The sequence below is a fragment of the Rhea pennata genome, chromosome 8 (assembly GCF_028389875.1).
Source record: "Rhea pennata isolate bPtePen1 chromosome 8, bPtePen1.pri, whole genome shotgun sequence".
Taxonomy (NCBI): domain Eukaryota; kingdom Metazoa; phylum Chordata; class Aves; order Rheiformes; family Rheidae; genus Rhea; species Rhea pennata.
This window is the reverse complement of record NC_084670.1, coordinates 36687646-36701368: the sequence shown is the minus strand read 5'-3', so window position 1 is coordinate 36701368 and position 13723 is coordinate 36687646. Positions and strand designations below refer to the sequence as shown.

Genomic DNA, 13723 nt, shown 5'->3' with positions numbered 1-13723 from the left:
TTCATTCAACGTACAAGTGGAGGTGAGTTCTTGTTCCTATGGGAAATTCCACACAGCTGTGTTCTGCTTAGTGTAAATGAAGATGTTGGGAGCAATTGTGATTGTAAAGACAGCGCTGGCTATGACGCTCCGTATTCCCATGGTCCGTAGGGCATTAAATCGTCTGTATTTGTATCCAGTTTTGAATGCTGCCCGTTGTGTAGTCTGCACTGATTTTAAAGAAGACTGAGAACTTATGTCTAGATAGTCTTTTCCGTCGGCAGGCTGCTTGACGCAGGCGGTCCAGCCTGCTGAAAGCTCTGCATTTGCTTTCCAAGCTCTGCGTGACGCTGCGTGGTCTGCCTATGGCAGGGGGCAGAAGTCTAAGGGAAGCAAAGGCAGGTGTGCTGGCCAGTCATGCTGGCCATTCCTTGTGCGGCTGCTTTGGGCAGCAGCTTTGAACATTAAGTGCAGAGGAAAGCAGGGGGCATAAGGGGGGCACTCCTAGACTATGGTGACTTTGCACTGCTCTGGCAAGCCATATGAAAATAAATCAGACTTGTTAGAAGCACTGTGGTGGGGGTTTTTCAGTCACTCAACTCCTGACACGTCTTTCCTCTTGGAACTGAGATCACTAGTTCTGCCTGGAAGCGTTCCAAAACAAGGAAGCTTCCCAACCAAGTGTTCATGGCCCTATTGCTGACAAAGGCTCCTTGGATTCTGTGAGCAGCTAGAGCACGGAGAATGACAGCTATTGCTGGGTCTGAGCACTTAGGGATGTAAAAATGATCACTCAGCTAGTCTAATGCCACACAGGCCCACCCGTCTTTCTTTACTCTTGGCTATTGAAGACAAATCAATTCCCATGACTATTTTACTTTCTGGGAAGTTTATGCAAGTTTGTAAGTGCTCCTGCCCTCCCTTGCCAACATGAAAGAAACCGGAATCCCTCCAGCTGCATGTTCATTCAGAAGGCGCCTTTCCCTTTCTCCTTCATTCACACCAGGTGTCTTCCCCAGAACTCTGGGGGAAAGGGATTTGAGAGAAATGGCAAGGATCCAAAGAAAACTGGAACAGATGTGGCTGATCCAGTCGCTCCAGTGCAAATAGATGGCTCAGTAAGTATTTGTCACTTATGGCTTTGGTGGGGACTTTTCCAGGGCTGATGAAATCTTTGCGTGCTGGGCTGTCTATGGCTGCCTCGGGTCACAGTTTTCTCTGAAGGAACTTCAAAGCTGTCCTCAGCATCTCCTTTCTGCTGGCAGATGACAATTTCTGATGAAGCCTTTCCTCGGGGGCAGCTTTCTCTAACCTACGAACTGTGTTCTGTTGAATTTCTCTTCAGGTGCGGTTTGATGGCGTGGGGGGTCTCTCTGACCACATTTCAGCTTTGAAAGAGATGGTCATTTTCCCGTTACTTTATCCGGAGTTCTTTGAGAGATTCAAACTGCGACCCCCAAGGTAACGGAAGGCGCATTAGAAGTGCACGAGCTAACGCGGCCGTGCTCAGGAGAATAGGAACCCGAGGTGTCCGTACAGCTGGGTGCTTGAAAAGTTGTGGTCACCCCTGCTGAGATTTTGCAGGGGTGTTAAGAAGTGATGTCTTAAAAATGGAACAAATCTGGACTGTATTAGGCAGACTCCAACTGCAGGCAATGCCTTGCCATAGTTAAAGGCTTGGTGGCTGCTCTCTTACAATGAGAATCAGTCCTGTAAGCCTTAGGACTTCCAACTGAAACGTGCTGCGCCTGTGATGCTTAGACTAAAATAAAAATAGTCTGCTTCTTACATAGTTATATTGGTTCTGTGCTGTGAGATGCAATCACTCACAGAGAGCTTACTGTTGGGGTGCATTCTTTTTAACATGAATGTGTTCTTCTCTTTGGGAGGAGGGGTAGTGTTCATTGATTTAATGGCTAAGAGAAGGCTGTTAGTGTCTAGTCTTGCCTCTTGTGAGAGCTTGCACCTGTTTTGACTTTTCTGCCACTTGAGCTCTGCCTGCTGCTACTCCTGGAAGTACTGGAAGTGTTTTAGTTAGGAGGAAAGGCTTGTTTGCTTTAGGGGGTGGGGCTTGCAGTAGGCACTTTTTGGTGTTTTGGTCAGAGCCATGCAACTCTCTCCTTTTTCATTATTTATTTATTTATATTTTCATTTTTCGTTACAGAGGCTGTCTATTCTATGGCCCACCAGGGACTGGAAAGACCCTGGTAGCTCGGGCACTTGCTAACGAATGCAGCCAAGGCGACAGGAGAGTTTCCTTCTTCATGAGGAAAGGCGCTGACTGCCTGAGTGAATGGGTGGGAGAATCTGAGCGCCAGCTCCGTTTATTATTTGAGCAGGTAAGGTGGAAATGTGCACTCTGTTGTGTCAGAGCGGTGCTGGAGTAGTTCTGTGCTGGATGTCTTCCCGGAGAACTCGGTCTTCTGCGTATTTGGTTGGTTTCTCCCACTGAAGTGGGAATGTTAGTGTTTCCTTTCTCAGTGTCATCCTGCTTTGGATCAGCGGCTTGGAATCTTGCAGGTGTGCTGGCAAAGACGTATCAATAAGCAGGAGAATTCACTAGATCAAAGATTCCCTCCTCCTCCTGCTCCCCTGCCATACTACACAGACACACACACAAAACAAAAAATACCACCCTCACCCCACCCCCCAAAAAACAAAAACAAACAAACAAACAAAAAAAAACCCCAGCACATGGTCATTGAATCATTGCACTGGCAGCTTGCCTCCAGAGCCTGTAACTGAGTTACTGAAGGCCTGACTCTGCTCTCTGGTTGCCCAGCAGCTGTGCAAATTCCTGGAGCCATCTGTTCCCAGGAGCAGTCACAGCTGCTTGGCGCAGGCTGCTGGCTTCTGTTACTTGTGCCACTTACCCCTTTGTCTCAGAGAGCAGAGGTCCCTGATGGTGCTCTGAAAGCCCAGGGCTGATGACTTTGCAGCCACAGTGTTTTTTCATGCCTGTCCCCTTTGAGTAGTGCTGTGTTCTACCTAGGCCACAGTTGCAGTGTCTGCACTTTCCTTCCAGGCCTACAAGATGCAGCCTTCAATTATTTTCTTTGATGAGATAGATGGTCTTGCCCCTGTGCGGTCCAGTCGCCAGGATCAAATTCATAGGTATGGCACTTTTCTTTCTTCTTTTCTCTTTCTTTTCTTCTGCATTTACACACAATCTGTTTGATTTCTGCAAAAAGAAGACCAGCCTGGTGCCTTTACATGACACACTAATTCATGCTGAAATCTTAGAGCACCATGATGCTCAGCCTCAGGTGATTTTACACACCGGAGCTGAAAAGCACGTGCTAAGCTGGGTGTCAGCACAAGGTCTCTGGTTACCCTGTGTGCTGTTTGTTTGTCTTGACGTGAGTCCTTCCACTAACCAACATCTCATCCAGAAGAGCTTATCCTTTGGAGTGGCCACTGGAGAAAGTCATGCCGAATGGAGCAGCACTTCCCAAACCAGTGAATCAACCCTTGTTCTTTTGTTAGTTCTCTTGTCACAACGCTTCTGGCGCTTATGGATGGCTTAGAGAGCAGAGGAGAGATTGTGGTCATTGGAGCCACCAACAGACTCGACTCCCTAGACCCTGCTTTGCGGAGGCCGGGTCGTTTTGACAGAGAGTTCCTTTTCGCCTTGCCCAATAAAGAGGTAAGACCCCTTTTAGTCACCCTCCTGCTAATGTGGCCAAGTCTTTCTTTGCAAGACAACCGTGCACCCACGCAGTACCACAGAGCAGGGAAGAAGGGAAGAAATGGTGCCCACGTGTTTGTCTGCTCTCATGAGCAGCAGAGAGGGTAGCATGAAACAGAGTTATCGTATGATTTGCTCCTGTAGAAGTCATCTCAAAATCCCTCCTGTGATTAGTCCTTGTAGCAGGGAACACTTGAGTGCATCTCTGGCAAAGATCGGAGGTGAAACACAGGCAAAGCCTGACATTTTCTGGGCTAGCGCTTTGAGCCACAGTTTTCGTTCCTCTTGGTAGGACTTGTAGCAACTTGAAAGAGAGCGCTGGCACTACTTTGCAGAACAACCTGTGAGAACGGCAGACTTGATTAACTGATGAGTCCGTCACCATGAAGTTTTGCTGAATTGGAGAGGGTCTTCTCTGAGGATTTGAGAATCTTCTCTGAGGAATCTCTTTCCACCTAAGCTTTAGACTACCTTTTTTCCCCCAAGAGCATTCAGTCTTATACCTGTGGAGACTCACCTCTTTATCAAGATCAAGGGCCAGGTTGGGGGCCGAGTGAGGGTATGGAACCGGGTCTGGATCGGGCACGAGGCAGGGGACCTGGTCCAGGTCGTGGAACGGTCCAAGGTAAGGGTCCAGGCTGGGGACTGGTGTAGAGTCTGGGTCCAGGTTGGGAGCTGAGTAAGGGACTGATCTGGAAACCAGGTCTGGGTCGGGGACCGGTCTGGGGTCCTGGTCTGGGTTGGGGGCCAGGTTGAGGACTGCTCCAGAGTCCAAATCCAGGTCAGAGATTGGGAGTATATCCAGATTCGCGCCCAGATTACGGATTTGAGAATCTTCTCTGAGGAATCTCTTTCCACCTAAGCTTTAGACTACCTTTTTTCCCCCAAGAGCATTCAGTCTCATACCTGTGGAGACTCGCCTCTTTATAGATGCCGGAAATGCCTTTCGTTTGCTTCCTGCTCCTCACAAAGAGCTGAACGTGGCAAACTGAGAATCACTGAACTTGGGAGAGCAGGCAGTGCGTTAAGAGAACTCTAAAGTTCCTGCCTTTCTAGCAGTGTAAAACTGGCAGTTATATGAACGGGAGAGTGTTTGTGGGGTTGTTTGTTTGTTTTTCCCTGAGAGACGAACGTAAAGCAAAATGCCATCGTTTTGTATGTAGGCTTGAAAAGAGATTCTCAAGATCCACACGAGAGCCTGGAGCCCTAAGCCGCTGGATGCATTTCTTGAGGAGCTGGCTGAAAAATGTGTTGGTAAGATCAAAAATGCATTGAGCACCTGCACGTGACTGCATGCTGAAAGAGTCCAAGCTTGTACCAGGCAGTAAGCAAGCCCCTGTGCCTTGCCACAGAATTTGCCCCTGAGCCGGCTGGCAGGACTTGGTTGCTACCACGGTGGCAGGTTCCTGTCCACTTGCCTTGTTTTGTCTCTCAGAACACCAAAGGGTTTGGGGGGCATCTTCCTCAGCAGCAAAAAGTTTGCTCTCACAGGGGCTTCCTAAGCACAGGATATCCAGCTGCAAACCCCATAAAGGAACTGCTCTGCAGAGCGGTAACTCTTTTCAAATCACCCGCTGAACAGTTCCTGTTTGGGCCGCAGACAGAGACTTGACAAGCTGCCCTTTGGCAGCCATGTCCCTGACTTCTTTGTGCTGCCTGAGACTGACATGACACTGCATTCTTGTCTTGCTCATTAGGATACTGTGGAGCCGACATTCAGTCTCTCTGTGCTGAAGCTGCCCTCTGTGCTTTGCGCCGACACTACCCACGGATATACACGAGTCGACAGAAGCTGCAGATAGACATCGCTGCCATTGAAGTAGCAGCAAGAGATTTTGCGGAGGCTCTGCGGAAGATTGCACCAGCTTCGCAGAGGGCTGTGGCTTCGCCCGCGCAACCGCTGTCAGCCGTTTGTAAGCCACTGCTTCAGAGGACTCTGGAGAGACTCCTAAAAGCGTTACAGAGAGTGTTTCCCCAGGCAGCGCTTGCACTAAAGAAGGACCAGCAGCCAGGTAGAACAGTAATATCACTGCCTTCAAATTCTGCCACAGCAAACACTTCCAGCTGGTGCAGGCAGCAGAAACCAATCTTTCAGTCATGGTGGGACTGGTCTCAAACGGTAGAAACTTCTCGTTTGCCTATGCATGCCTTTACCTCAGGAATATCTGGAACAGAGTGCTGCCTAGCTTGTACTGCGGCTTCTGAAGCGCTCCATGCTTTGATCAATGGAGGTCGCTGACTGGTTCTATGCTGATTGCTTGAGGCTGTCCTACCGCTACTATGAACTAGTGGAACTAAGGAGAGCTGCTAGATTCTTTCTTCTGGGTAAAAGAGAGGCAGAAAAGCACTGAGGAAAGGCAGGTGGAGAGGCGAGGGGGTTGGCAGAAACATGCCGCCTGAGTTGTCCACCTTCCGCTACCTCCTCCTCGAGTGATCTTTGAGAGGCTGCATTTAGAAGACACCCTGGTCTCTATATGCCAGCCCTGCAGTCCTCGGACAAATGGGCGTTTGCTGCCGCCCCGTTCCCTTAGTTGCCACTCGCTTACTGTGGGCTCCGGCTCCAGAAAGAAGTGACCTTGTTGGGTGCTTTAGGTGTCTAGCGTTCAGTGTGTGCCCGCCCAATGAAGGAAGACAAGACCCTGGCTTTCAGCACTCATTTCAAAGCTGTAGGAGTGCAAGGGATGCAGGTGTGGGCTCTTCTGGACAGTTAACAAACCTCTCTTGTCTTTCAGACGGTGCAAATCCTATCTTAGGAAACGGCTGCATGTATAGTCATGAGGCGTCACCTTCAGGTTTTGCAGAGGAGCTGTTTCATCAAACGGCCAGTCCTCAAAAGGAAACGTTCCTTCACTTGAACAGGTAAATGTCTGTGTGCTTTGGATTGCAGTTCTTTGGCTTGCTGCGTCCTTGCCAGCGGTCTCAGCTGTGGAACTGGGAGGGGGGTAGACCCAAATGCTTCTGACAGGCGTGTTTCGTAAGAATAAAGCAAGAATCACTAACAGCCCATGGGGGAAGGGGTGCCTCAATGAGAATAACTGAATTAAAAAAATGTCTTGCAGTTCCATGTCCTTCCTGATCACAGAGCAGTTTCTCACCTCCTGTAGTGTGGAGAGTATTTGAGGAGGAAAAAGCAAAAAGCAAGGAAAAAGGAGAAGGGACTGAACAGCTGTGTCTTTACTGATTACTTTGTTTTCAGAGTGCTTGCTTTCTTCTTGTTGTTCTAGAGATGCTTACTGCCAGCCCACGTGTTACAGGCCAAGGTTCTTAATAGCTGGAGAGCCCGGATGCGGGCAAAGTTCTCACCTGGCTCCTGCAGTAATACACGCGCTGGAGGAGTTTGCAGCTTACACGCTGGACCTGCCGGCTCTCTTTGTTAGTAGCACGTCGCCTGAAGAAAGATGTGCACAGGTATCTCTTCTCTCTTGCATTAACAGGAGTACTCTTCTAGCTGGGTACAGTTACAAAATGCAGCTAATACTGAGCTGGTAGCACTGCAGTCTATGTCGTAAAGGCAAGGACTCCCAGAACGCTTTATACTTGTGCACCTGTGTCTTTTGTTTACCTGGAGAAACTGAGCTAGAGTTAGTTGTGTTTAGCTCAAGGTGAGAGTAGAATGCAACATACAGGCTGAGTGCCGTTCTATTCCTTTTGCCTCTTGGGCAGGGAGCCGACTCTGTTGTTTGGCATCGCTGTATTTTCACAGGTTAACCCTTAGCAGAAGCACTTGAGAGCCGTGCAAGGGAGAATAGACGTGTTCCGTGGCTGGGGGCTCATCAGTCACAGAAAGGCAACATCTCCTTCTGGGTTATGTGACACTGGCATCCGTGGCCACCGAGCCGCAGTGCCTAACTAGTGCCCGGATATACTGCTGGTGCGTTCCATCCTGGAACAGCAACTGCCTGAGTGCTGGTCACCTGATCAGGTGCCCAAAGGTATTCAAGCCCAGAAAGGATGCTTGCCGCTCTGTTCATGGGGTAGATGCACTGCCACGTGGACTGGGCTGTAAGGAGTCACCTTACGTCTAAGCAGCTTGGAAATCAGGTCTCTTTCTAGTCTTGTGGCTTTCTTCCGACCTTTTCCCATCAGGCACTGGTATTTTGTAGCATGCGTTGACTGATAACGGTGTTGCTTCTTAGCAGCTTATTCTGTGTGGTTCAGAATTCTTATGCAAACTCCCATTTTACTAGTTGATCCGAGAAGCCCAGAGGACAGCGCCAAGCATCCTTTATGTGCCTCGTATCCACGTATGGTGGGAGGCTGCTGGCGTCACACTGAGAGCTACGTTTACAACGTTATTGGAGAACATTCCAGCATATGCTCCAGTTTTGTTGCTTGCAACGTCAGATGTACGTCACGCAGAGCTCGCCCAAGAGGTATTTCGACTGCTGCTTTTCCTGCTTTTTTCTGTCTCGGTGGAACTTGCCTCTCCAGTAAGCACCTGGCTACTGCGCTGCCCAGAGCAGAGGGATCCTGATGTTACCAGGGCAGCCTGCCTGAATCTTTGGAAATTTGCTTAGGCAGTAATCACAACTGAACATGTTTGTCTACCAGACTTTTGAAGTCAAGAGCTTCCCTTTGACCCAGCCTTCTCCACCCCTATGGCCTTCTCAGACAGATGCCTGAATTCCCTCCTGGACAATAATCCCCGTGACTTCCACACAGTTATTGATCTGCTTAGTCAAGCGTACGCAGTGCTTGCATTGTAAAGGGTAAAAAACATGCTTTCTAAAATGATTTCTTGCGACAGCCTGCCGTTTCCAAAGGCGGCTGTTACACTGTTAACAGCGGCAATTAATTTAGACTTTCCATGCCTCAACAGAAATGATCATTCTTATTTCATGCAGGCCAAAGAGTCCTTCAAAGATGATGTTTTAGGATGCCACGGAAGCCTATGAAAAATCTAGGCCTACTTGAAGGCCAAGTAGCTGACTTGCTGTAGCTTCTCTTGTACTCAAATCATTAGCCAGCCTATTCCGAAAAGGCACTCATGTTCTTGGAGGTGAACCTGAATTTCTGTAGCCTTATATCTGCAATGTCTTTCCTCCTCCCGCCTAAGGTCCGAGATTTATTTTCTGAGGCTTATGGAGAAGTTTTCCATGTCCAGTTGCCGGACGAGGAAGAAGGCAGAAAGTTCTTTGAGGACTTGCTTTTAAATCAAGCTGCTCAACCTGCTGCCTCCAAAAGGAAAGCAGGTGAGGAGCGTTTACAAGGAGGGCTTTGCTTACTGTTATGGGAGCAGCCATTTGGCATTTGTCTGGGCAACAGATTGTCGAGCAATAACTTTTAGAAGGCTTGCATGCTTTAGTGTGCTTTGAGTACCGCTGTCTAAAACACCTTCTGGCTGACTGCAGCTTGTCAGGAACACGGCGTACAGCCTGCAGCATCTCCACCGGAGCCTCGACTGCCAGCAGAGGAGCAAATGAAACAGTTTGAGGAGCAAGCAGAGGAGACATTGCCAGCGGGGCCTCTACCTTCCCATACACCCTTCCCAAGTGGCAAGTGGCATTTTTTTTTTTTTGCCTTTCCTGCATAAGCTGCTAATGCCATTGCTACCCTCCCTGTTCTCACTGCAAACTCCCTCTTTCCCATGATGCTTTTGCTTCCTTTTCCTCTTCCTTTCCTTCCGACCTGCCTCCCCTGCGCCCAGACAGAGAGCAGTGTCTCGCCCTGTGATTTCCAGTTCAAAGGATTAGACCTGCCAACTCAAGTGGCAAAAAGAGGGGAGCAAGAGTAATAGCTATCTGAAGACAAGACCATTGTTTCTTCCCTGCCCTCTGCTTTTCCCATGAGAAGGACAGCAGGGATCAAGGGGCTGGGCTTTCTCCCCGCTAAGGCCCAGGGTATGACATTGTGTGACAGCTCCTTATCCTGCTGGCAGGACTGGGAATTCCGTCACTGGTTTCATCCATGAGTTTTGGGCAATGTTCAGTGAATGCCAGCATTGGTGTCTTATCCTGGAAGGCATAAGCACAAGGTTGGTTGTAAAGCAAGTGAACTGAATCTGCAAGCATACGAGCAGTAAGTGCTTAAGGAGCATTTCCCCTTCTCCAGCAAGTATTCCCTTAAGACTGCCTCTTTAACTCTTCCCACCGTTGAAGAAGAGCTTGCGTGCAGTGGCTCTTCAGCTTCTCCTCTACATTAGTTCCTGCAGTAAGACAGTAAGCAACCTGTCCTGCTGAGATAAGCTTCCTTTGTGGTAAAGCGTTCTGCCTGAAGTCTGAGCTGTGCATAAAATCCTGCAGCTGACTATTCTGTGAATGACATTCTGTAATCCGTTCCTCTTCTTTTAAAATCAAAAGGCCAAATGACCCCCTTCCCTTGCTCCCCCTTCTTTCTCAAGGTGCCTATGTAGTGGGACAGCACAGGGCTACTTCAGTGCCCTTGGTCCCTCTCCTGGTACTCCACGTCAGGTGACGATGCTAGAATTGACTGCATCGGTAATGTTTTGGTTTGCGCTTTCTGATGTCCCTGTGCAGCTGTATCAAGCAGAAAACGCAGAAGCAACGCATCACCGTCAGTCAGCGTAGCAGAGAAGAGGAGGAGATTCCCATCCAGCGAGGAGAATGAGACTCACGTCTGTTTAAGGGTAGGTTGGAGCTGACCGCTCTGCCTTTGCTTCCTGATCTGCTTCAGACACTTGAGCTGTTCTGCCAGCACGGCTGTACACATGTAGGCAGCTCCTGGGTCAAGAGAAGGAGCTGGGGAGGCTCCTGTTTGCAGCTGTCCGCAGCATTTCCAGGAGACCTGTGGCCTCTCTCCCAAACAGTGCCTCGTACTGCAGCAGTACGATCTAATCAAATGCAGTCGTGACTTTGCTGCGGCAGCCTCTACCCCTTACTGTGCACTGGGCCACAGCAGTTGCTGCTGTTCTGGAAGAAGTTGCTTTGCCGTTAGGATCGTTCATGGGATAGACTGGGAAGTAACACAATGCTAGGCTTGTAACACAGCCTAAGGCTTGCTTTTTCCCTCGGAGGTAGGACCAATTCACCCATTTCTTTCCCCCCAAAATCCAGTGCAATCTGTAGTTTTGTTCTTGAAGTTTCACTCGTATTGTATTTTGCAGAAAAAGAAAGCAGGATGCGAGTTGTGTTAGACTGTCCTGGTTTAGTTACTGATGACACCCAGAGCCTGTTTGAAAGAGCTCATGCGCTCTTGCACTTGTCTTGTCTCCCTTCCTCCTTCAGCAACTGCTGAGTGCTGCTGCTGGGATAACAAAGAAGTTCAGCATCTTTCACCGGGAAAAACTACATGTTATGCTCAGCCAGTGTATTTACCGGCATCGACAAGACGACGACAAGACTCAGTTAATAGAGGTAGTATTTCTCACGGCACTTCCGATCGCTGTTACACCGCTCCTGCACGGGTACAGTGTGGGTATCGTGTCTTCATCTCAATCTTCGTCTCTTTACCGCATAGTAGTCCGTGTAATATCGGAGTGGTTCATCTCTGCCTGGGAGAACTCGGTGCATGCTGCAAAGCCGTTGTTGCGTTTGGCATGGCTGTTGGCAGTTTCAGCAGGGCTAAGACCGAGCCGGAAGACAAGGGATTGCACGCACACAGCCCTTTCAAAGCAGTTCACCCTGGAGTCTGTGAACAGCTTTTCTGTCGGGCCTCTCCTTGGGGAGGGGGCTGTGAAAGAAGGGCCCTGGTCTCCGTTTGTCACTACCCCTTCCTCCCCTTGCAGGCAGGCAAGCATGGTAAGGAGCTGGGAAGAGATTTTTCTTTAGTGCCGCCACCATAACTCTTCTAGACTAGCACGTGCGAGCGTCTTGAATTGCGCACAAAGGGAGATTTCTGCCTCGGCTGGTGCTAGATAGGCCAGAAATTCCGGCTTCACATTCAAGAGCCAGGAGGCAAAATTGGTTGTGCCTCTGCAGTTTGCCTTGAGAAGAGGAGGTCCCTTCTCCTAAGCCCTGCTCGTCTCCATCCCGTCTCGCACACCTGACAAAGAGGATGTCTCTCCTCAGCACACTTTTTGCAAGCACTGCTGATCCAGGCTCCCTCTCTTCCTCTGCTTGGGACACGTGGGGGTGCCTCTAAAGCCAGAGGGGCTAAAAAGACATTGTGATGGTTTCAGCACACCTAGTTGCCCTGTATTCTTTCCTTTTTAGGAAATGAAGAAGGAAATTGGAACGTTCCTTGGTGCCAACTAGTGTGAGCTTCTGAAGACCGACTCCAGCTCCGTGATGTTTTGTTTTAGTTGTATGCTGCCTGCTTCTCTGGGCCTGATTCAGTCACGAGAGCTTTGGCTCCATCTGAACATAAGGAAAGACTTGTTTAGTGTGAGGGCATCAGCACACTGGAGCAGATTGCCCAGAGACGTTGCGTAGTCTCTACCCTTGAAGCTGTCTGGATGGGGTGCAGGGCAACGTGCCTGGTGTGACCCTGCTTGAGCAGGGGGGTTGGACTAGCTGATCTCCAGAGGTCCCTTCCAACAGCAACCATTCTGTGCTGCCGCGATTCTGTTTATATATATAACATGTATATATGTATGTGTGTGTGTGTATGTCCAACTTTCACCAGTGTATCTCCTATTACTTACAAAGTCTAATTTATTAAAAGGGGTTGGTAACATTTATATTCGTAAAGGTGTGTCCTACCTTCAAAGTGATAAATGGGAACTCTAGAACATCACTGTGTATACGCAATACATTGTACAGTCAAAATAGTCCTCTTTTGACGGAAATGTAGACAAATAACTTGTTGCTGGGAGACTAGCTCTGTGTGAATACTGAGTAATGTAAAATCAGCTAGTCTAAGGAAAATAAAAATAATCTGGAACAAGCCCAATACGTGAAATGTGTGATCCTAGAAGGTATTCTAAAGGACTGTACCTATTCTCAGACAAACTTCATTGCTTTAAAACTGGAATTTTATGTGCTAGAATAAAAGAGCAGAAGAACCTTTGGAGAGCAGTAGTGGATTATGGTGGGGACTATGAGCCCCTGTTGTACTGGTGGAAAAGCAAGCACGTGCATTAGCACAGGACCTTAGCAATGTTTTGCCTGAAATGCACTGTGCAATACTAATCATCTAGACTCCGGTTTGCAAAACTCCAGCACATGTGCTGAGAGTGACTCCTAGCATAGTCTTGCTTTCACCAATCTATGATGCAGACAAACTTTGTCCTTTTAGTTTAGAAAGACAAGAGTTAAGATGGGATATGCCTGTTATCAATCAATATATCAGCGGCTGAAGAGAAGAGCTGAAATTTAAAATACGCAAAAGATCAGCAGATGCTTCAGTTTAAAATGTAACCTGCAGATGTAGTGATTGAAGTAGTGGGAAATAAGACTCAACACAGTTGCGGTTCTTACAAATATACACTGATTTTTCTAATGGTGTTGAGACACTGAAGTTCAGCTTCCACTGAAATGTTTTTGAAATTTATATTAATAATTTAAAATAGAGAGAACTCTAAATACGGAACCATAAAACACAGATAAATAGAAGACCATTACACTAGCCATATTTGGAAGGTTATGTAGAGAGCACAAAACTCTAATCACAACAAAATCTAACTGTTTCAATGCTGTTTTGAAGCATATATTTCATATAACCTCAATGCTATCAAAAAGGCTGCCGCAAGACGGCACCACAGTATTTTGGGTGATGACATTACCGTGTCATAATAATGATTTTTTTTCTTCGTGTAAGTATAAAATAAAATAGCTGTGGATATAAGAAATGACCTTATTTGAAGACAATGTGTACAAGAAAGAATCTTTAATGCATTTTACTTATGGATTTTCTGCATTTCTATACAATTAAATACTTCATTCTGGACGAAGCTCTAGCCTGGGATGTGTTTCGTTCTGTCGTTTCTCTTTCTGTGGTGTGGACTACTTACAAAGGATTGTTTTCTTGGATACGTTCATCAGAATAATTTTGATTTATATTTAAATCAAATAAGGTTGACTTCAAGTACCAATACATGAGGAACAAGAATTGTGTTTCAGTGAGGACAGTAAAATATGAGTTTGTTCCAATTTCAATCTATTTTAATAGGGGAGGAACCCAACTTTTGTTAAGAAACTAAACTTTTTATTTTAATCG

General features: G+C 47.7%; 1 protein-coding gene across 1 annotated transcript; it reads left to right on the top strand.

Annotated features, from left to right (window-relative positions):
* Positions 1–490: 490 nt before the first annotated feature.
* Positions 491–11820, top strand: LOC134143738 (ATPase family AAA domain-containing protein 2-like). The gene is given in 16 exon segments (XM_062582029.1): positions 491–555; positions 986–1097; positions 1325–1440; positions 2144–2318; positions 3005–3093; positions 3466–3625; positions 4831–4921; positions 5365–5679; positions 6400–6526; positions 6892–7075; positions 7855–8040; positions 8724–8859; positions 9019–9162; positions 10144–10253; positions 10852–10980; positions 11779–11820. Coding segments are annotated over 16 exon segments (2181 nt in total).
* Positions 11821–13723: the final 1903 nt, after the last annotated feature.